General features: G+C 50.1%; 1 protein-coding gene across 1 annotated transcript in view; it reads left to right on the top strand.

Annotated features, from left to right (window-relative positions):
* IPO7 (importin 7) overlaps nt 1–24,222 on the top strand; it is a 1,018,209-nt gene that overhangs the window by 273,868 nt on the left and 720,119 nt on the right. Inside the window, exon 6 of the mRNA XM_069623670.1 lies at nt 7,201–7,290. Within this exon, the coding sequence (XP_069479771.1) occupies nt 7,201–7,290 (90 nt within the window). The remainder of the gene's footprint in view (nt 1–7,200; nt 7,291–24,222) is intronic.

The raw sequence follows: 24,222 nt of genomic DNA, 5'->3' as shown, positions 1-24,222 counted from the left end.
CTTTCCTGCACTATCTAATTTCCTGACCCATCAAAGTTGTTCTTCTTCAGATGAACATGTTTCCATCTTTTATAACCTGCATGCCACAGATCAATGGGGGCTGATGGTAGTATACGCTTGTGCGCATACGCACGCTCTTTACGTTACAGCCTTTAGTTTACTTGCGGGCCAAAAGGTGTTCAGTAATCAAGGACATCTTACCCTTTGGTATGGCAGCAGGGAATAACTACAGAGATGAGTGAATTTCGCAGTGTGACTGATTATATGTAAATTCAATGATAGAACCAGGGAAATCCCCTATTCTCATATGTTTAGCAAACATTATCCATTATAAATATATAAACCCCAAAACCGCCAACCCAAAGTAAACCCTTTTTCCTTCTTGGCACTGTATTTATTCTTCCTATTGCTAACATACTGATTTTGTCTGGTTAGACACATGCGGTTTATGGAATGGCATTAAAAACTGCTCCAACTGAAACTACTTGGCAGATGGCACATCCAACAGTGCAAGAAGAAGACTGTGCAGCAATTGCTTACTGCAGCCTTTCCAAATCAGATTGAAAAGCACAGTAAATGGTATACCGGTATAAACAATGACGGTTATTGTTCAATTAAGTGGTTCACGGGATCTTTAATGGTATACCGTTAACCCTTTACATCCCTACAACCTACACCTACAGGTGACTTCAATCACTAGGGTGCTGGGGACATTAATATCTTACTGTTGGGGCATTTTGAATACTCTTGAAGTTGGCAAAAGGAAAAAGGTTATTAGAACAAGAGACCACAAATATTCTAGACAGCCAAATACTTTTGGACCCTCCAAGAAGTCTCATCCAATTCAATAGGCTTAACCAAAGTCTTCTATATGATGAAGCACTTCTGGTAAGTAAATGGAAAAGTCTTTGCACAAGTTCTTTGGATTCTTCTTTTCATCAAAGACTCCTATGTAGGGCCACAAGCTGATTAGACTTGTGAGTTGTAGAAGTTGCAAGCACTCTACAGTAAGCAGTAAGTTCTCTCAGACTTTTACACTACCTTAGCAATAAAGAAAAAGATGCAGCTGATGCCTTCTGTTCCTGTGCAGCTCTGCAGATCTCACTATTCCTGAGCCTCAGTTGTGGGGACAATGAGTGAGAACGTCGGGACTCCTGCAATGCACTGGGACAGTCGAAACTCGCAACCGGTAAACTTCACTTTCAGTGGCTGTTCAGTGTTTCAGCTCCTTGCGTCTGCAGCAAATAGCAACACCGTGGTTCCTGGCTGTCGAGATGGACTTTCCTTGCTTCTGGGGTCCTGCACTCTGAGGGGGCTCGGTCAGCCATGCTTCTTGGGAGTCCGGAGGATCTTCCAAAAGCTCTAGGCCAGCTTAAAAGCAACGCACGCAATCTGGTGTTCCTCTCCCCGGCTATACGGTTTCCAGCAGCAACTCTGGAAATTTAACCAGCTCCGAGATGGATGTGCAGGTGGCTTACTTTGGAGTCGAATGGTCCCACCAACTCAAGGGGAGAAGTCGTCCGTGCAGGTGCTTCCGTCGATGCGAACTTGGCGTTTCGGTGCTGCAGCAGGGCATCATCGGGCAAACCAACAGTCCAGGAGTTGCAGCAGGCGTCCTCTTCAAGAAGTTCTTTGGTTCCTTCGTCCATTGGTCGACTGCCTTCCAAGCCAAAAGACTTGCCTTTTATTCAGTTTTCTCCCATTTATTCCAGCCTAGCTGTCAGTCACCCAGCAGGGTGGCTGTCCTTGCCGGAGAGTCAGCCGGCCAATCACCACAGAGTGCATTTGGGTCTCCTCGGAGACTAAGCACAAGGAGTTTCGGGTACCTCACTCCCTTCCTGCCTACCCCAGACAATCTGGAGCCAGAAGCGGGCTTCACTTGTGAATCCCACCAAAGGCAAAATGAACAAAGATACCAAACCGGGTTTGGCGTGCAGAGTAAATCTCAAGAAGTGCCTTTCCACAAAGAATTGGCGAAAAAAGACCCAGGTGCCATTTTGACAGAGAGCTCCCATTGGTGCTTTACTGTAGCTGCGAATGCAGCCTGCCGTAAATGCACACCATGGTAGTTCTAACAAAACCACTGCCATTACCCTTTCAGTGAGAAAAGGGTAACATAAAAAAATGTTACATGAGAAGCTAGACAAAGGGGATACTAGGTAACCCCCCCAGCACTCTATCGTAAGATAGGGTGTGCTGGGTCTAGCAAGTTGGTGCCAAGTAGTCAATTTCACTTTACTGATCTGGGAAACAGTAGTTTATCCCAGAGAAGGTAGTTAAACCTTTGTGAAATCTGGAAGACTTCCATGTGTCACTGCACTGAAGATGCTGTGACACAATGTAAAAGATGGGTGCCTATGGAGTTTGTCAGACTCCACAACCAAAAGAGTGTACAAAATAACTTTAAATTGCACGAAAAAGGGTCATACTCTCTCGGGTTAAAAAAAATCAAAATCCAGCAAAGTTGCTGGGGGTCTTTAACGTGGAGGGAATTGGCACATTCCTGAGAAATCTCCCTAACTAATTCAGAAAAGGATGCCACAGTCCCCAGTGACTCCTCCGGTGAAAGAGGAAGCCACCACCTCATCAACCCCGGGACCAGGACATGGGGACAGACAGGGCCACGACAAAGACCAACGACATTGTCACGGCAGGCCGCTCACCGCAGCCGAGGTTGTCCCCACCGGATGAGGTGGGGTCGGTTCATGCCATGGTCGCCAGAGCGTCCAGCTCTTTCAGCTGACGCTTGAAGAGATCAAAAAGTAAGGTTTCCTCTACCAGAGGCGTGAGGCAAAAAGGAAGAACATCATGGCGGTGCCCCACCTTGACGATATTTGGAAGGATGGCCTGGCCCGGATTAAGAATCCAGCCAAGCGGGAAAGGCTAGAGGACAAAAATACTGGTTGCTGGAGTCTGCACGCAGGTGTCTACGGTTGCAACAGTCGCCGGACTTGGTGGTATAGGCGGCTACGAAGAAGAGCTAACCCTTCGTCTTTGTCCTCTGTCCCTCCGGACAGTGAGGGGATGAAGTTGGACGCCATGGGGAGAAGGGTCATCTAATCTGCAGCATCAACCGTCAAGGAGACCAACGCGCTTTCGATCCTGGCCAGGTTCGACTGGGAACTGTGGTACAATCTGGCCCTGATTCTGATTCCTGATTATCAACTGGTGGAGGCGATCTCACTCCTCCAGGAAGGGGAGGTGATGTCAGACCAAGCCATCAGTGGCCCTGGACATCGCCGACACAGGATTCCGATAGATGGGGAACGGTGTCTGCCTCCATCTTCGAGGCTAGCTGAAGGCCACAGATTTCCGCCAGGAGGTCCAAACAAGGGTACTGGACATGCCTTAAGACTGGGATAACCTCTTCGGGAAGACAGTCTTTACAGGCCGTCAAGACTGATAGACAGCTGGTGCCCTGGGCACTCTTCAGCAGCACTGCCCTTCCTTTTGTGCCTCTGGCGGAAAATCCAGCAGATCGACTAAGGGTTTTGGGGAGGTTCTTTCTTCCATCAACCCTCTCGGTTCACTCCCCAGGAAGCCTACAGAGGCCATTCCAAGGCTTACGATGGAGGTGGTGGCGCCGTCTCTCCCAAGGTGGAACGCAGGTGCCGGAGCAGGACTGAACCACCCAGGACGTCTGGCCTCCAACCCATACACCCCAGTAGGAGGCTGGCTGGCGGGTTTCATCAGCGAGTGGAAGATCTCCACTGACAAATGGGTGCTTGACTCTCTCGCCCACGGACATACCCTGGTGTTTCAGAAAAAGTGTCTGTGGCTCCCTCAGGTGGCCCGGTAGGAGCAGCACATCCCTCCGCTCCTGCAGGAGGCACGGGCCATGCTATGAAAGGGGGCAATGAAGCTAGTTCTAAGACTACTCTGGAGTCTACTCCAGAAACTTCATGGTAAAGGAGATGACTGGGGGCTGGAGGACCATTCTAGACCTACGGCACCTCAACGAATACCTTAAGTCCCAACAATTCAGAATGGTCACATTGCAGCATGTGCTCTAGTAACTGGAGGAAGGAGACTTTACACATGTACAGGAAGCATCAGATGTTTCTGCGCTTTGTAGTGCAGGGAAGACCCTACCAATTCAAGGCCCTCCCTTGAAGTCGGTGCCCAGGGTGTTTACGAAGTGCCTGGCACCAGCGGTGGCCCATCTACAGGGGAAACGCATGTACCTCGACAACTGGCTCATCTGGACCAAGTCAAGGGAAGTAGACCTCAAACACACGGAGGACTGTCCGGCTGCTGACGGTTCTGTGGTTCGGTTCTGGGGTTCTCCAACTATCCAAATTCCTGCTTGACACCATCACAGAATGCATTGTTCCAGGGAGCCAGGAACATGGTCTCCTGCCTGGTGTCTCCCTCGGGATAGAGGGTAGAGACCCTACTGGAAAAGGTGGAAAGGCTGTTGTGGCTACCACAGTGAGGACCATAAAGTTGCTGCTAGGCATGATGTAATCGTGCTTCTACCATATCTGAATCTGCAGGTTACGGATGCGACATCCAGGAGTTCCTGGACGCTCGTTGGATACAAGTGTCTGGAATTTTCATAGACCAGATCTCTCTTGACGAGTTGCGTCTGGTGCTAAGGTTGTGGGGTGATCAAACAACATCCATGGCACAGGGTTTCAAAATCCCCATACCAGTAGATGGTCACCGCAGACTCTTCCCTGGAGGGCTGGGGAGGCCATACAGGACATCTGCACGCCAGAGGCCTGTGGCTACCGGAGGAGAAGGATCTCCACATCAATATTCTGGAGCTGCGGGCAGTATTCTGGGCCCTCAAGTCATTCCTTCTGTCCATGACGGGCAAAGTGTTGGTTCTTCACGGACAACACCACAACGATGTTCTACATCAGGAAGCAGGGGGGCAACCCGATCACCAGCGCTCTCCAGAGAGGCGCAGGATTTGTGGCACTGCGCCGTCGCCCAAGAGATGTTACACATCCCCTTTCACTGGAGCTGTGCGCTTGCCACAAGTGGGAACTTCAGCAAGATGAGGTGGACCACATCCTCAAGTGGTGCAGACCGCTGAGCAATCTGTTTGCGACTGCAGCAAACTCCAAATGCCAGAGATTTGCCAGCAGGTTCCACCAGCCAAGGAGAATGGGGGACGTGTTCTCCTTACTGTGGGAAGGCCTGTTCCTATACGCGTTCCCTCCATTGCCTCTCCTGCGCATCATCCTTCAACTAGCAGTGCTGATGCAGGCTGATACCCGTTGCCCCGGCATGGCCAAGTCAGATTTGATACCCGCACCTTCTTAGCCGGCCAATGTCGACTGATGAGCAGCTGACCAGCGGAGGAGCAATCCTGCATCACAACCCAGGATTGCTGAACCTGAGGGCTTGGCTCCTGCAGCCCTAGAGTTCCGAGGCTACGAGTTTCCAGCAGACTGCAGGGAGGTCCTTGCCAAGGCCAGAGCGTGCTACGGTCACACGTGGAAACGTTTCGTGACGTGGTGCTGGTTGCAGAAGATCAACCCTATGCAGGTCACAGCCCTGCAAATTCTTCATACTTGTTGTCCTTGGCCAAGGTGGGACTGGCGCACGCCTCTATCAAGGTGCATCTTGTGGCTACCGCACACTACACCAAGTCTCAAGGACTATCTTTGGTCCCATCATCTCGTCAAGGAGTTCCTCAAAGGACTGTTTGTATCCTTCCCGCCGTTGAATACCGGGAATTCAACATGGTGCTGACAAGGCTCATGAGGGGGAGGCGGGGCTTTGAACCTATGCATCAAAGCCCCTCTTGTTCCTCTCCTGGAAAACTGCTTTCCTCGTGGCAATCACCTCTGTGCCAGGAGAGTGGGTGAGATCCAGGCCCTGTCTGCAAACAGCTATCTGACTTTTAAAGAATCTATGGTGGTGCTACAGATGCACCCCTCCTTCATGCCGAAGCTTCAGTCGGAATTCCACCTCAACAAGCCTTTGGTGTGGTCTATGTTCTTTAGTCACCGGCTGAGAGGACTCTGCACTCGCTGGACATTGCTCATGCTCTGAAGTTCTACGTGGCATGCTTGAGTTTTCGGAATACATCCCAACTGTTTGAACTTTGTTCCTGTGAACCATGGGAAAGCTTTGTCCAAGGTTTCCATCTCCAGGTGGCTCTCTGGCTGCATCACGCACTGCCATTGGTTGCTATACCGACTGCTGCCTTGCCATCCGCGAGCTCATTCCACTAGAGCGATTGCTGCGATGAAGGCATTCCTGTCTGGTGTGCCCCTGCTGGACATCTAGTGGGCTGCTACGTGGAGGTCCACGCACACCTTCGCAAGATTCTGTGTCGACAGGGATTCGAGGGAGGAGTCAAGGTTCTCCCAACCAGTGCTATGCGACTGGTTCGCTTGAAGGTGAGCCTGTTCCGGAGGGGAGTATTTGCTTCGGTTTAGCCTTGCCCCCTCCCGTTTGTGTAATGTTGTACTGCTATGTATTCTTTATTAATGAGCATGTGAATCCATGCCATAACCCATGCTAGAGAAGGAACAAGCTAATTACCTTCAACTATACTCCAGCATGGGTCTGTCATGGATTCGCATGCAAACCCTCCCGTCCCTCTGCAGCTCTTCTTGGTCATACTGCCACTGTACGTGCTATCAAATCTGAAAAATGGCTTAAAGAGGAGGGGCTTAGGGAGAGGGCAGTCATTGGCTAGGGGCAGTATGACCCAGTGTGCAGTGATGGGTTTAAAGGAGAAATACAGTTTGTAAGTGATAGTTAAACTTTTCTTGTTACCAAGGATTCCCAGCCTGACGGGGAATCTTCATGAGCATGTGAATCCTTGCCAGACCATGCTGGAGAACAATAGTTACAAGTAAGTAACTTGTTCCTTTTCAAAGGTTACAGCAACATGTTAAGCCCTGTGTGTATTGCTTTGAAACTGTAATGAGATCATTCCATTGTGTATTTTGAGTCTCTGCTAGAGCACACCAGTTCAGGATTGAAACAGCTATGCTTTTTTGTTTTAGCAATGCATTTAGCGTTCATGGCCTCCCTTTTATTGAGGTGCAGAGAGCAGTGCTGTATGTCAACTCTTACTTAAATGGCTTCCTTTTAAGTTTTTGATTGTATATTATGAAAATCCTAAACTGGTCAACCACAGGATTTATGATTAACTAAACTAGTTTTGATGCTGTTTATTTATTGCTGATTGGGGACTGAAATGTTAACTTCTTGTGTTGTTGGCTTTTCTAGTACACTTTACCACTGGACTTGGTAAATCAGCAAAACCTGACAGACTGGATAGAAATACTAAAATCTGTTGTTGACCGGGATGTGCCTGCTGTGAGTAACTTGATTCGATAATTGTTTTGATACTGTGTTGTATTTGTATGTTATTGAATTTATATAGTGTTTTAATCCAAAATGCTTTACAAGAGGAAGCAACAATATATAGCAAGCATTACATAACAATTTAATTAAACCAGAAAGCAGCACAAAAAATGATTTACATTATGGAAGGAGAGGTCGAGGGAGGGCTCCGGGAGAGAGAAGAGATAATGGGTGGGAGGAAAGGAGAGAGCAGTATGAGAGGAGGCAGAGGGAGTAAGGAGAAGGAAGGAATAGAGGACGGTGAGAAACGTACAGGATATAAGGAAGGAGAGAGGGAGGGAAGTAGGAAAGGAAAAGGTGTTGGAGAGAATACTAAAAGTAGGAGGAAGCAAAGGGTTTTAAGGTGGTGAATTTTAGGGAGGTACGAAAGTAAGTAAAGGAGGAAGTAGAGCGGATGGAAAGAGGAAGGCGGTTCCAGTGGAAAGGGGCAAGGAGCTAGAAAGAGCGGAAGCGAGAAGGGGCACCGGGTGGAGAGGAGAGTGGGTCAAGATTGGAAGAGCGGAGAGAACGAGCAGGAGTGTAGAAAGTGAGGAGGGAGGAACGATGAGGGGAGAGGGGGGCAAGACCATGGAGGTATTTAAATACGAGACAGAGGAAATTATTTGAGTTGGGAATGAAATGGGAGCCAACCTAGGGATGAGGGAGAATAGGAGATGGAGTCATGGGGCGAGAGAAGGAGCGGATGGCAGAGTGGTAGGTAGACTTGAGAGGGGTGGTGAGGGGAGTCCAAAGAGTAGAGCAGTAGAAGAGTCTAGAGAAGATGAGTGAGGAGATTAAGAGTTTGGTAGCGTGAAGGGTTAGGAAGAGCGAATTGTATAGGTGAAAGCGGCAAGATCTAGCAGTAAGAGAAATATGGTGAGAAAGGGAGAGGGGGGTCAATATAAAGACCACAGATATGCGCATGGGGAGAGAAGTGGCACCTGTGCATTAAGCACAGCAAGTCTACTTTAATATTTTGTGTAATGTGTATGTAGTTGATTCTCCCATAATTGATTTTTATTTGGTTACAGATCCTTCCCATTTCTCTGTAGTATTTGCCTTTTTATTTTTGTCATTTTGTTTACCTTGTTCTTGATGTCACACTAACAGATTTCAGGTTACCTGGAGAATAGCAGCACACTTCTGCTGCATTGCAATCGTGTGCTTGCTAAGCGGGTTCCCGATTTGAAACTAGTTTTGACAATACAACCTAGAACGCTGTAGATTTGCCTCGCTATACCATGTCATAAAACTATTTAGACCTTGGATGTAACTGAACCTGGTTCAATAGACTTCACAAGTTTTTCCGCAGACCTCTGCTGTATACATTCTTAGCCAAAGGGGTTAAACAGGATTTTTACCAAGCTATTCCTAAACTTTTTCAATTGGTAATGAACTGCAAGGATTTGCTGTGTGGGTCTGCTGATTAGAAAATAAATGTAGGCCATACCGCACAATACATGGTTAAACATCAATTGTTTGGTATTGCGTTGTGATTAATTACACCGGCAGAGAAGTACTTCAACTTCTCAACTATGCATTTGTATATAGATAAACAGGATGGTCTGAAGCTTTGCTTACACAGCACTCCCAAGACCTTAAATATGATATGGCATTCATAACACACCTATAAACAAGTGTTTCAAGGGGTGACTAGGCAGGGGGTGGGCAGAGGGAGGACAAAAAACAAAAATCTTACTAGACTAGTGACATTGAGATTTCTCCAGTGCAGGGGAGCGGGGAGGGGAGAAGTGTGGTGGTGGTGAGGAGGAAGGAAGGGCAAGTGCAGGTCATCGAATCAATACAAGTAGTGCAGCCAACCGGTGTCAATGAGTGCAGGAAGGGGACTAGGGTTGGATACAGACCATAGTGCAGGGGATACCAAGAGGCAGATATATAGCACAAATCTAGCACTGTATATAAGATGGACCTAAGCCTACAAGTCCTAAAGTAGGGAAGCAAGATGTAATGCCCTTGGAAAAGGGTGCACATGCTAAATAACCCCTGGAATTTACAAGATACTGTATCGCCAGTTCTTCAGCATGGGGTTTGGTATGGATTCACATGCTCATGAATATTCCCCGTCGTCAGGCTGGGAACACTGTTTCTGAACGGTCTTTCTCCTAACAACCAATCACTGGTCTCTGGGGTCATACTGCCCCCAGCCAATAACTGCCCTCTACTTAAGCCCCTCCTCTGGCAGCCATCTTCAGATTTTTACCTCATGTTGAAGTGTTGGGAGTCCTAATGCTTTAGCTCTCAAGCTTTTACTGCGTTTTTTCTAAGTTTTGCTCTATTTTTCAGTCAATCGAGCCTCAAGCTCCATCGATCCATCATCCGACAAACGGGGACCTGGTTTTCGGAACTTTTTACGCCCCTCAAGGGCAATTTTTCATCGCGTTCACTTCTTGGAGGCCTACACCTCGTAGACATGGCCAAGGATAAAGGAGAGTTGCCGTCTGTTCAGGATCTGCCCAGGATGCGGGCTGTGGAACATCTTCTTGGGTGATGGGCACTCCCTGTGCCTTTATTGCCTTCATTCGGACCGCTCACACATGGACGCCTGTGCGTTCTGCAAGGACATGATGCCACGCACCATGAAGGACAGTATCAAGCGGCTTGCCGTCTGCAGCCACTCAAAGACCCCCACGGCGGGTGAGCCCCGGCAGCATTCAAGAGAAAATCTGAGCGGTCTTCAAAGACCTTTGAGGGTGCTCCGGCGCCGTGGGCCCAACATAAGGCAAAGCACTGAGTCCGCGGGCACCAGGAGCGCAGTTGGTATGGGCTCTGCGGCAGCCAGGCCGGGTGCAGCATTGCAGACTCAGTCGACCACGAGCCAACGCTTTGGCTCAGCGAAGAAAAGTAAGTCAGACTACCAGGGTAAGCTCCTGGAGAAGGCCCGGTCGACTGACGGAAAAAGCTAAGGGGAGGGCGCCGTGTGTGCCCCTTCCCCACACACGGTTAAGACCTCAGACGCGCCCACGGTCGTGTAGGCCCAGGTTCACCAGGCTAAGGCATCTATTGAGGGAGTGGTGGTGTCTCTGGTGAAGGCTGCAGATGTGGTCCCATTGGCGACGACCCCCAAGATGAGTTTCCCTGCCGACTCGGAGGGAATCATCTTTCCTGCCCATTGAAGACTCCCATGAAGATGATGCCGATCATCTCCCTGAGGCTGTCGCCCCTGGCCGAGAAGAAGGGGGGGCACGGTAGTCCTGCCAGACTTTAATATCTCGTACTTGGAGGAGCTCTCTGGCCTGAAGACAGTGCTTGACAAGAAGTTCGTCGAGGCCAGGTCCTACGGGAAGGATCCCGAGGAGGGGGACGTGGAAAGCGACGAGGGGTGGCAGGGCGTTGAGGAACCAGAGGACACCACGCCACTGCTAACGCTCCCATCGCAACTGCCGCCGACTGACATGTCGGCAGACATTCTACAAGCGCTGCACACCCTGTGCTCGGAGGTGAGGACAAGGATGCCCGTGCCTCCGACAAATGATCCAGCGACGCCTGGGCCATCAGGGGACCCACCACCTAGGAGGAGACGAGTCAATCTGCCTCTGCCCTACCATCCTTCACCTCCATCCCCTACGCCGAGGGGCGAGACAGAGTTTGAGACGGCGGCGACGGAACAGACCTCCCTTTGCCTGTACCCAGGGCTTTTCCACCCAACGAGATTGGCTCTTTCTTTGCCCTGATCTCTAGGTCCTCAAGCTATTTCAACTGAACCCAGAGGAACCGAAGAGGATTCCTTTATCAGCACCAAGAGGACGACCGTGCTCTCGATCCCGCTGTTGGACGACATTTGGGACGAAGGACTGTCCCTCCTGAAGAACCCGTTCTCGGCTTCAGCAAAGAGACTGTTACAGGAAGAAATTCAGGGTGCCGTCCCCAGACTCTGGTCTCAGCGGCGGCCAGGAAAAAATCTGCAGGGTCAGCAGCATGGACGTCCACTTCGCCACCAGACGACGAGGGAAAACGCCTGGACGCCATGGGACGACGGGTCATCTCGACCATTAAGGCAGCCAACGCTCTCACCATCGTGGCCCGCTACGACAGGGACCTTTGGTTTAAAATCGCCCCTCTGCTGGACTATCAGACAATAAAAGGGCGGAGGCCCTTGAAATCCTACAGGAAGACTAGGTGGCATTTGACCATGCCTTCACGGTGGCCAGACATTGCCGGCTTCCGCCATATGGGCAACAGCATTTGCCTTTGTCGGTGCGGTTGGCTGAAGGCCACCAATTTCCATCAGGACGTCCAGACAAGGGTATTGGACATGCCCTTCGACGCAGACAAATTGTTCGGGAAGACGGTGGATGAATCTCTGCAAGCCATCAAGGCAGATATCGAGACGGCTCGTGCCTTGGGCACACCAACAGCTACAGCTGTCCTTTTGGCCTCCGGAGGCAAGTCGCATGGTGCCTCCAAAGGATTCGGTGGCAACTTCTCGTACCGTCAACCACCCCGTTCCTCGGCCCAGGAAGCCTACAGGGGCCGCAGCAAAGCTGGAGGAAGCCGTCTTCATTGCCAAGGCTCCCAAAATGGGTTGTCTGCGACACAGCAGGGCTCAACCGGCCATGTCGGGCCCCCACGCAAGCCCCCCGATAGGAGGCCGGCTGGGGAACTTAATCGGCATGTGGAAGTCCTTCTCCACCGACTGTTGGGTGCTGGGAGCCCTGGCCCACGGACACACCCTAGAGTTCCAAAGGCAGTTCCCCGCATTACACCAGTGGCCAGGCAAGAAACCCACACCCCTCAAGCTTGTACGAGTGATGCGGAAAAAGGGTGCGATGGAACTCTTCCCGAAGAGGCTCTGGGGTTCTGGGGCTCTGGTGTACTCGCAGTACTTCCTCATCAGGAAGAAGACCGGCGGTTGGCAGCTCATCCTGGATCCCCTGCCCCTCCAAAAAATACATCAAGTCCCAGAAGTTTTGGATGGTCACCCTTCAGCACGTGCTGGGACAACTGGAGGAAGGGGATTTCCTGTCGTCGCTGGACCTGGAGGATGCTTATTTTCACATCCCCATCCACAAGGGGCATCGAAAGTTTCTACGCTTCTTGGTCCAGGGGCAGCACTATCAATTCAAGGACCTTCCCTTCGGTTTTGAAGTTGGCGCCAAGGGTCTTCACGAAGTGCCTGGCCCCAGTGGCGGTGCGCCTGCACGGGGTCCACGTCTACCCCTACTTGGACAATTGGCTCATCCGAGCGAAGTCAAGGGAACTCTGTCGAGCACACAGCGAGGACCGTCTGCCTGCTCACGGAACTGGGGTTCTCGATAAACTATGCAAAGTCCTGCTTGGTGCCATTGCAGGACGCTCTGTTTCTGGGGTCCAGGCTTGACAGTGTCCCGCATGGCTTCGCCGTCTGAGGACAGGATAAAGGCTTTCCTGGGCAAGGTACAACAGCTGTTGACCATGGAGGTTGCCAGGGTGAGGTCCATCAAGGCCCTGCTCGGCATGTCGTTGTGCATCTACCTCGTTCGGCTGTGCAGGCTGCGGATGCAATTGCTGCAAGAGTTCCTCGACGCCCATTGGATCCAAGTGTCGATTAGCTTCAAGGACAAGATCGCCTTCCACGAGACATTCTGTCGAGCAATTTGGTGGTGGGGCGTCTGCACATCTAGCAGCGGGCACAGACTTCCAGACCCAGCACACCAGGAGACGGTGACAATGCACGCCTCCCTGGAGGGATGGGGCGCACACACCAGAAATCTCCACGCAAGAAGCCTTTGGCCACCGGAGGAGAAGTCGTTGCACATCATGTCCTGGAGCTCCGGGCCTCAAATCATTCCTTCCGCCCCTCAAGGGCAAGGTTGTGCGAGTCTTCATTGACAACACCACCACAATGTTCTGCATTCGGAAGCAGTGGGGCACCAGATCCCCCGGCTCTCCTAGGAAGCGCAGGATCTATGGCACTGGGCAGTTGCCCAGAGGATGTTCCTGGGACCCTTTAATCTGGCAGGAGTGAAGAACACTGTTGCCGACTCACTCAGCAGGGAGCTCTGCTCTTGCCACGAGTGGGAGCTTGGGCAGGATCAGGTGGACCTACTGTTTCGAAGATGGGGCAATCCCCAGATCGATCTGTTTGCGACGAACACCAAGTGCCAGAGGTTCACCAGCAGGCTCCCCCAGCCGGGGAGCATGGGGATACATGCGCCTTCCCCTGGGACGGCCTATTCCTCTGAGTTTCCCCCGTTGCTTCTGCGACTCATCTGTCAACTCGGACAGTCCCGGTGCAGGATGATCCTTGTCGCACCGGCGTGGCCGCGGCAGATATGGTACAGACCTTCTGGACATGTCGGCGTCCCATCCAGTCTATCTTCCGGCGGACACCGATCTTCTCGCCAGGGAAGGAGGCCTGATTCTGCACTACGACCCAGGGTCGCTGAACTTGCAGGCCTGGCTCCTGCAGCGCTAGAGTTTGGTGGATACGATCTCCTGGCGGACTGCAAGGAGGTGATTGCCAAGGCCAGGGCTTTGTCGACACTGAAATGCTATGGCCGTAAGTGGAAGAGGTTCGCCATCTAGTGCCGTGCACAGAAGCTCGACCTTCTCTGGATTACAGCCCTGCAGGTGCTGCTGTATTTGCTGTTGCTGGCCAAGGCAGGCCCATGCTTCCATCAAGGTTCATCTGGCGGCTATTTCCCGCTACACCAGAACTCCGAGGCGGTCGTCATTGTGGTCACACCGCCTGATTAAGGAATTTATCAAAGGACTTTTCCGTTCGTTCCCGCTGGTGAAGGCTCCGGCCCGGCGTGGGAGCTCAATGTGGTGCTGACTAGGCTCATGGGTCCCCCGTTCGAGCCTATGCATTCGGCACTGCTGAAGTTTGTATCGTGGAAGACGGCGTTTCTTGTGGCCATCACCTCCGCCAGACAAGTGGGAGAGATTCGGGCCCTCTTGTAAAACACCTTACTTGACATTCCACGAGATGAGGGTAGTGCTACGGACTCACCCCTCCTTCATACCCAATGTGCCGTCGGACTTCCATCTCAACGAGCCCTTGGTGTTACCTGTTTTCTTCCTGTCGCCGGCTGAGAGGACTTTGCACTCACTGGATGTGGCTAGAGCGCTGAAGTTCTACGCGCACTGCACATAGGGTTTTTGGAAAACATCACCGCTGTTTGTGAACTTTGGCCCTGTGAACCAAGGGAAGGCCCTATCCAAGGCTTTCATTTCCAGGTGGCTCATTCGACTGCATCACCCATTGTCACCGGTTGGCAAACCAACCGTTGCCGGGCTGTCAGAGCCCATTCGACCAGAGCGAACACTGCAACTGCAGCGTTCCTGTCTGGTGTACCCCTGCTGGGCATCTGCAGGGCTGCTACATCGAGGTTGATGCACACCCAGGGAGGAGTCGTCCAAGCAGTGCTGTGCAGCCTGTTCGCTTGAAGGTGAGCCTGATGAGGAGGTAAGAGATGCTTAATGTTGAGCCTTGCCACCGCCCGTGGTTGTGCATGTGTACTGCTATGTATTTATTCATGAGCATGTGAATCCATGCCAGACCCCGTGCTGGAGAAGGAACAAGTTACTTACATGTAACTGTTGTTCTCCAGCATGGGCCTGGCATGGATTCACATGCGAACCCTCCCGCCTACCCCTCTGCGGCTCTTTTGGTCCTACTGCCACTTTACGTGCTACCAAATCTGAAGATGGCTGCTAGAGGGGCTTAGATAGAGGGCAGTTATTGGCTGCGGGCAGTATGACCCAGAGACCAGTTCTTGGTGGTTCGAAACAGTTCAGAAACTAAACTGATTTTCTCTTAACCAAGGATTCCCAGCCTGACGGGGGAATATTCATGGGCATGTGAATCCATGCCAGACCCATACTGGAGAAGTTACATGTAAGTAACTTGTTCCTTTATCATTTGTGAGCAGCTTGAACTGCATTTATTATAAAATCTACCGATATGTACTCAGGAGTTTGCATGGGTTACGGGGGTGGGGAGTCACATGTACGGGAGAGTTCGCCCAAAAAATCCACCATTCAGATTTATCAAAATTAATTGTGGAGTGGGCACCACATTCTAGGTAAACCGATTGTCCAGTAGTATGCCTTTCACCTTTCTTCATATATGGGCTATCTGCATCTTTTATACTCTCCTAATATACTTATGTTGCTCCAAAAGCAATTTGGAACAAAAAAATATCAACCCCTGGGATTACATGTACTGGGGTGTTTTAGTGAGGGAATTGTCACTTCAATTGTTATCCAATTCATATTTCCTTCAAAAGTACTTCAGAATAAATGTTTTTACAAACTGGTACTTAACTTCCAAATTAATCTTCAAAGAATTCTACTTTTATAACTGCTTAATAAACCTTTCTGTTTTAAAATTTGAATAGGCTGTTTGAGGTATTGCAAAGAAACTGGTTTTGCTTTACACTTGTGTACATCAAATTAGGTGAAGAGAAATTTATTTACTAGCTTGCTGACTTGGTTTGGATTTTTTGAGTTTGCTTAGAAATTTTCTACACGGTTCATACGTTCAATAATATACCTTTGCAGTGAAACTGAGGCAATATTTATTTTTTCACGCTGACATGTTTTGGGGTGCTGGATTTGATATTTACATATTTCTGAGGCTTGTGGACCTGCTTAGAATCGCATGCTTTGGATAGGCCAACATCTAGTGATGGGTGCAGAGTATTGATGTTTTCTGAAGATCAAAAAAGGGACTGTTGGGTAAGATTTTCAATAATGTGAATAATCTTCCTCACGTGTCCACCCCAGAATGTTTTGCTGGACATGGTGATAATTTGTCCTTGTTCCTAGGTGAGTGGGAATCTTTTTCCTCACTGACCTTGTAACCTTTTTCTTACAATAGCAAGCTAAGTTTAATGGCTGGTGGCAGCAAATCAGCTGCAGTAATGCACAGATGGGTCGCTATTCTACTAGAATGGCTTCTTTTTTTGCCATTTTGAAGTATGCTGCTTGTTCTCTGCTGTCCTAGGTGGGAGAGGTCCTGTTTGAAGTTGTCTTAGGCAATAACCATCTGTTTCCCACCAAGGCTCCAGAGTGTCTGGAGGCAGGAAGCTAGGAAGAACTCAAACTCCACAGCCCTTTTGTCTTCCAGTCTGTTTGAAAGGAACCCATTCCTACGGGGAGCTGACTGATCTAAATGGACAGCCATCCACTCCTTTCTGTAAACTGCAGGGAGCATTGTGCTTGTTTCCTTGAGGTCTGATTCTGGAAGCTGCTGACAAGATGACCACTGGAACCAAATCTGAAGAGTAAGCTGATGAAAAGACAGCTGTAACTGATTCCAGGGACTAGAGTCCCTGCTGTGTAACCAGAGCCTGGTTTAATGAGACTCCCTAGCCTAGAAGATCTGCATTTAGTTATCCCTCGATGTGCTGCGACCTTGCTGGGCTACAAACCGCCAATACCAGGTGAACTTGAGCCAGTTTGCGGTGCATGGTCTCTTTGGGCGATTCAAATCGTTGAAGTCCCCTTACCAGAGTGCAAGGCCAGATTAGTGAAGAGAATCCCACCAGCGATATTCGTTAATCACATACCTGCAAAAGGGCTCCAAATCCCCAAAGCCATTCGAAGCTTTGAAGAATCCTTTGTTTGAAGCCTCTCCTGTCGGCAGTGCCTGTTTCTTTCATCACCAGACCAAGAATCCAGGGATCCGGTTCTGTGCTGCCGCGGCAGGAAGACTACCATCTCCAAGCTCTTCTTATTTTGCTTGGGTACTGTGTTGGCTTGGGTAATACTGTCTGCGGTCGGGGAACCACACTATTTGCAACTCTTACCAAATACTCTCATTCTAGACCTCTACGCTCCTCTGGCACCAACTGTGTGTAAAGCGTTTTGCTAAACGGAGAGCAGGAGGCCGCTCTATTTCCTCTGCTGGATCCTTCCTCTGGAACAGCCTCCCCTCCCCCTGTGTCTTGAGCAGGACCTTCTGACGTTCCGAAAGCACCTCAAGACTCCTCCTCTCCTCCTCTTCTTGCTTCCTCAACTAATCCCACAGTTGCTGTGATTGGTGTCTTGGAGCCGTATGCATACTCTGGGCCTCTGACCATTCACACCCAATCTCCACAGCATCCGTCTTCCTCAGCACTTGCCACGGCGCACCCTTCTCAATGGAGTTTCGCACTTCCCACCCAACGCAGCACCTGGCCGCATGGCACCTACCATACCCTGCACTACATCTGTGGCTCACCTCAAGCAGACACCACAGCACCTACCCCACTGCCCTCTTCCTTCCTGCACTTGAAAGTTCTGAATTACTCACAAGGCATAGGTTTGTCCGTCCCTTCCCCGCTTTATTTCTTGCATTTTTACTACTATCCCATGTTTCCTCCCTGCAGCCCTGTGGGCACTTTGAAACAAAATGTATTTAATGTATAAACGCCTTAAAAGCAAACCATAAATACATTGTCTTGTATCGATCCTGTGTGGCTGAGTGGGTGATTCCGGTGTTTGGGAGTTTGCTGCCCATACCTTTGCCTGGGCCTAACGCTGGAACGCATATAGGGAGCCTTCTGTTAAGTCCCCCATTCAACTAACTCTGAAGTTAAAACATACTTGCTCAACGAGATATCCTTTGGAACTCTGACTTTACTGCATCTGAGCTATATTGTGACTAGTCTACTGCTGCCTTCTAGACTCCATCTTCTGCCTCTGAGATTACTTGTGCCGTAGAATAGATAGGGAAGTTATATTTTCAAGACAGAAGCCTTCTGTTTTAAAGTGTGAAAGTACTTACTTGTAAATGTGTTGGTGGCTGTTGGGTAAGATGGGAATTGATGCAGTCACACTGTGAGACTACACAACACTTACCTGCTTGGTGTTAGGTAACCCACCTTTTGGTATAGGTCTGTACTACACAAGTTGGTAGTGACTGAGCAGCCAGGCCTATCTCGAGGGGTAAATGTGAGTTGTACAGCTGTACAAATGAAATCTGTAAATACAAGTAGCCAAGTAACACTTACACTCAGGTTTTCAGTTATAATTATTTCATAATTTGTTCTTTAAAAAGGCAATTCATTGTAACAATGTAAATATACTTTAAAATTACTTTTCAGAATCAAAACAAGTTGGTGGATAATCTTTGGATATGCTTCTTATACAATTCCTGCACCCTGAGTTAACTTCAATCACAAGGACAGGAATGGCATTTCTGATGCTTGGGAATCTGCTTATTCACATGCTGTGCATATAGTCCAACATCTAGTGGTAACCACGGAGCATCTTGTCTTTTGAGGATCGAATACAGATGTCGACATGGGCCTGTTTGTAACACTATCCCTGACGTGTACTGTACCCAAGATCCTTTACGTGTCGAGGTCCCTCAGATTTGTTTTTCCACCGAGCTAGCTGGTTGCCATATGCAGTTCTCGAAAAATTGCTAATTTTATCTTTGTCCACGACCTTCGGTTTTATTATTTGTCCTCTTCGACTACTTCACAGCCAACGCGAAAGACCTCTCCAGAGTTCGTCAGCTGGGGCTCTGGTAGACGGCGTGGCCTCGCCCCTCAGGCTAGGCCCTACACAGTAGGGAGAGTGGGGTCCGGGGCTCAGTTTCTTTTCAAGAATGCATTTCCTTCTCCCCTCTTTTCCCTTCTGGTTTTGCTGTCACTATGAACCTGAGCTATGGACCAGACACCTTTTTTTAAAATGTTGCCCTTCTTGCGAAGGCAAGTATCCCTGGAAAGACGTACACCAGAGGTGTAAGAAGTGTCTACCTCGAACACCACGAGGAGTCCTGTCAGTCTTGCAAGCTTTTACGTCCTAAGACGATAAAAGAAAAGCAAGTTAAATGGTGGGGGCCTACGCCATGATGAAGGCCGAGGGTATCTTCTCCCGCCTCCACAGGCGCAGAGTGACGAGGAAGTGAGCGACATCCGTGGCTCAGCGACCGAGGCCATTGACCTATCTTCGGAGCAGCCATGCTCTGAGGAGTCCGTCCCCGGCCGGCAGGCCACCGGTTCTGCTGTGGGGAGTGTACACTCAGGCGACAGGGATGCACACACAACCTCTCCGACCCTCTTGACGGCCAAAGACGCCACCGGGTATGCCGAATCTTCGGATCCCACCGATCCGCAATGTCGACAACCATCTAGGCGGCAACCGGGCACTTAAGTGATGAGGGTGTCGTCACCAAAGTCCATAAGAGCGCTGCAGCGCCTCAGTGCGCTGGTGTATAAGGTTTCGGCAACGTCAAACTGCAACGAAGCCACTAGGGCCGTCGAAATCCCTTCCAGACACGCCGGAGATCTGCGAGAGTCTCGCAAATATCTCAGTGGCAAATATGCCTAGAGACACGTTGAAGGACACGTCCAGACATCGAAGGTCAGGAAGAATATTCTGATGGGTCCAGCCCCTGTCTAAGACTGTCAGACAAAACCTGACGGCCTAAGAACACAGGTCCCCGAGAAGAGGCCCCTTCTGGGTCATCCTTATGGATCAGGGACAGGTTGGAGGGGTACATGAATAAACTTTCTGAATTTGTGGACTTTTCAGAAAAGTTCATCGCTCCTAAAAGGCATAGAGAGAAGACCTCTATCCTACCATGTCTAAATTTCAAAGGACCGCTAGACACTCTCCTCAGGAGGAGGTGTTTGAACTAACAGAACCAGAGGAGACCCCTTATGATCAGGATGAGGATCCCTTTGAAGAATGTATAGCCCACTCCCCAGATTGGGTGATGTGGTCAACCTGTGGGTGAAGCACCATGGCTGTCGCCGACTAATACCCCTGACCCAGACACATTGTGTGCATCCTCCTGTTTCTCCCTCATAAGACGGGCCTCTCCCATAGATGACCAGATGGCCTTCAATGCTATCCTGAAAAAAAGTGGCAGACAACTTCCAGATTGCCATGCAGGACACAGACTTCGTGGAGGATATTTAGAAGGAGAAACCATCTTCAAGCCAGGCGATGCCTCTATTAAACTCCATCAAAAGGCGTATCGACCTTTCTTTGCTCAGTCCATCGCAAACTTTTTTCCCCCTTCGCCTACAGACCCACTCTAGATCTGGTGACATGCCACTCCAGATTCCCTGGGGGTAACCACTTGTCCACGGCAGAGGCACCGGCGGACATTGACTATGCCCTGGGTAAGCGCATCACACAGCAGCAGCCTATTCCACCACTATAGCCAACAATACCACATTATTGGCTAGTTTCAGCGACTCCCAGTGGAATCTACTCATAAAGGCCTGCAGGAAGTCCCAGAGCCAACACGATCATGCCTGCTGGCGGTTGTGTCGGAGGGGAGGCAGGTGAATCAAAACATTCTTTAAAACACCCTGGATGCTGCAGAGACAGCAGGAAGAACACTAGCCCAAGGTACCTTGTTGAAAAGGCACGCATGGTTGAATTCGGGATTCAAACCGGAAACTGGCATCCCTCATTAAACCGATAAAAGAATCTAACCTGTTCGGAAAGGTGATGAATGAGGCTTTAGAGACTGCAAAAAGAACGAGACATTGAAGTCACTAAATCAGTTAACTCAGACCCTATCAGCAGCGAGGGGAGGTGGGGGGGGGTAATTCTCACCACTCCTTTCGCGGATAATCTTTCCCACGCTCACTGCACAATCAGTACGGAACGGAAAATACATGGTTCTCAGGACAGGGGGCAGTTGCCTCTAACCAATATCAGCCAAGAGGGTGGCGTTGTGGCAAAGGAAGGGGTAGAAGCACCACCCCTAGAGGCTCCCCTGCTTCAAATAAAAAATGACTGAACGATCCGGGTCCCCTCCCGTGCCTCCCCGGTCGGGGGACAGATAACTGCATTCTTGCACGCATGGGAGGGAATAACCAAAGACCAGTGGGTGCTCAAGACCGTCCCCCACGGTTATTGTATTTAGTTCAGCCAACCACCTAGATGCCGGCCACCAACGTCCAGGAGAATGACGGCAGAACATCTGAAGATCCTACTACAAGAGGTCGATCTTGCAAGAAAGGGCACGATTGAAGTCGTCACCGTTCTGCAGGTAACGAGGGTATTTATTCAGTGATCTCAGCATGCACCCTGTGCTAGACTTGCGCCCAGCGAACAAATTTGTCAAACCATAAGTTTTGTATGACAACACTGCAAGAGGTAATCCCTCTACTAAAGCAGGGGATTACATGACAACATTGGACATAAAAGATGCATACTTTCATAATGCTGCCAGCGCCCAGAAAATACTTAAGGTTCATGATTGAGAACAAGCACTATCGGTTCAAAGTTCTTCCCTTCGGCATTGGCTCAGCCCTAAGGGTATTTACAAAGGTACTGGTGGTGGTAGCAGCTCCCCTGCGCAGGCAGTCCATCCCAGTCTATCCTTTTCTCGGTGACTGGCTAATAACGGGATTTGCACAGAACATGCTTATCAAACACTCAAGACCGTAGATCTACTCTTCAATCTTGGATTTTCATTAAACGAGAAAAAGTCCAGTCTAGACCACAGCCAAGTCAGTTTCTGGGAGCTCTAATTTGGACAGAAGACTGCCTTGTCTTCCCCCTATGAGCGGGTTCAAAACCTGCTGTTCCAGATCCTCACTATGCAGCCAGTCGCTAGGTGACTGTACGCAAGGCCAGGTAATTGTTGGGGATGATGGCGTCCTGCATTTACTTAGTCCCACATGCACGTTTGTGCATGCGACCCATGCAAGAGTGGTTCAACAGCCAGTGGTGTCGGACCAGCGGACAGTGGAACGATCTGTTTGTCTCGGCAGCCCTCGTGCTCTGCACTGGTGGTTGAGGGAACCTCTTGGAAGGGGGAAGACCTTCACCACCCCCGCACTAGAAGCCACTCAAAACGGACGCATCTCACTGGGTGGGGAAGGGCTCCCCTCCTTCACAAAGTGCACGTTGTTTGGTCCCCAGCACTAGCATCCAACCACATGTACCTGTTGGCTTTGTTGAAAGCCCTAAAAGCTTTTCAGGCGCACAATTTACGGGGAAGACAGTACTGGTCCTCACGGACAGCACCACGGTCATGTATTATCTGAACACACAGTGGGCACACTCTCTCCAGGGCTATCCAAACTCTCCCAGAACATTTGTGAGTGGGCTCTCAAACACGGGATGTTCCTCCTGTCTCAACACGTTCCAGTGGAACTCCATCTGCTGGTAGGCTTGCTCAGCAGAGACTTCCCTCTACCCACAGATTATGAATAGCAGCTACACAAAGACATTGTCTCCAATGTCTTCGCAGAATGGGGCTTCCCGGAGATAGACTTGTTCGCAACTCTGGAGAACACACAAGCAAGATTACGCCTCCAGGTACCCCAGAACCGATCCAAGGGGAACGGTCTCTGGATAACATGGTTGGGAAATGTGTATGCTTTTCACCCCAACTCCCCTACTCAACAAAAAATGCACCAGGAACCAGTCACAATGATTCTGGTGGACCCCATGTGGGCCTGCCAACCCTGGGTCTCCCATCTGAGGGCAATGTCAATCTCTCCTCCGATGACCTTACCTTGCCCATACCACATGCTTTCACAAGACCAAGGGGAGATGCTCATCCTTGCCTGCAAACTCTCAACTTGGCAGCCTGGCTCCTGAGGTCATAGAGTTTGGGCACCTCCAACTTCCTCAGATGTATGGATATTCTTAAGGAGGCAAGAAAGCCTAACACCAGACATTGCTACTCCAATAAGTGGGAATGCTTCATCATCTGGTGCCTTTCTAAGCGCATCTATCCCATCGACTGCTCTCCTACTCAAATAGTTATACCCGACTCATCTACTGGACACGGGTCTGAAAGTCCACCTGGCTGTGCTTTCAGTATACACTACGTCCCAAAAGGAGTCGTGGTGGAAGATCTGTCGTCAAAGCTTTTTATGGAAGGAGTTAAAAGACTTCATCCGCCTATTTCAAACCCAGCCCCTGGGTGGGACCTAAAAGTGTTAACTAGACTAATCGGATCCCCCTTTGAACCGATGCATAAGGCTAGCCTTAAGGCTCTCACTTACAAGACTGCCTTCCTAGGGGCAGTCACTTCAATCAGAAGTCAGTGAATTACAGGCCCTTTCAGTTCAAGACCCATTTGTTAAAATTCACAAAGATCGGGTGGTTTTGCGCACCCAACCTAGGTTTGCGCCTAAATTCATCTCAAAGTTCCATCTGAACAAATCAATAGAACGACACCTTCTCCAGCATGGGGTCTGGCATGGATTCACATGCTCATGAATATTCCCCGTCGTCAGGCTGGGAATCCTCGGTAAAGAAAAAACCAGTATCAGTTTCGTTTCTGATCTGTCTTTCGTAGTAATAACCAATCACTGGTCTCTGCGTCATACTGACCACAGCCAATGACTGCCCTCTACCTAAGCACCGCCTCTGGCAGCCATCTTCAGATTTTTACCGCACGTTCATGTGTTGGGATCCTCGTGCTATTGCTCTCGAGCGTTAGTGCTATTTTTCGCGCTTTTTCACAAAAAACTTCAATTCTTTCGGTCAAAAGAGCCTCAAGCTCCACCGATCCTACATCCGATCAACGGGGACCCGTGTCGGATTCGTCTGTGCCCCTCAAGGGTGAAGATTTTGTCGAGCTACACTTCGGAGGACTCCAGAAGCTTCTCAGGCCCGGTCTCGGAGATGGCCCAGGAGAAGGGAAGCTCGACGCCCGGAAAGCTGTTCAGGGTCGCCCTGGATGCCAGCTGCAGAACGTCTTTAAGGAAGACGAACACTCTTTCTGCCTTTACTGCCTTCATGAGTACAAAACGCACGTGGAGAAGGACTGTGCGTTTTGCGGCAACATGTCGGAACGGACCATGAAGGACCGTCATCAACGTCTCGCCAACTGGCTGGAGGGTAAGAGCCCGTCTGGCGAGAAGAAGAAGAAATCCGAGCGGTCTTCTAAGACCTTTGAGGGCGCCCCGGCGACGGGGGCCCAACATAAGGCCAAGCACCGCGAGTCCGCTGGCACCGGGAGCGCCGAACGGTCGGGCTCTACGG

Source organism: Ambystoma mexicanum, chromosome 11 (assembly GCF_040938575.1).
Source record: "Ambystoma mexicanum isolate Mex_15411 chromosome 11, UKY_AmexF1_1, whole genome shotgun sequence".
Lineage (NCBI taxonomy): Eukaryota > Metazoa > Chordata > Amphibia > Caudata > Ambystomatidae > Ambystoma > Ambystoma mexicanum.
The sequence above is the reverse complement of the archived record's forward strand: the minus strand, read 5'-3'. Positions and strand labels throughout refer to the sequence as shown.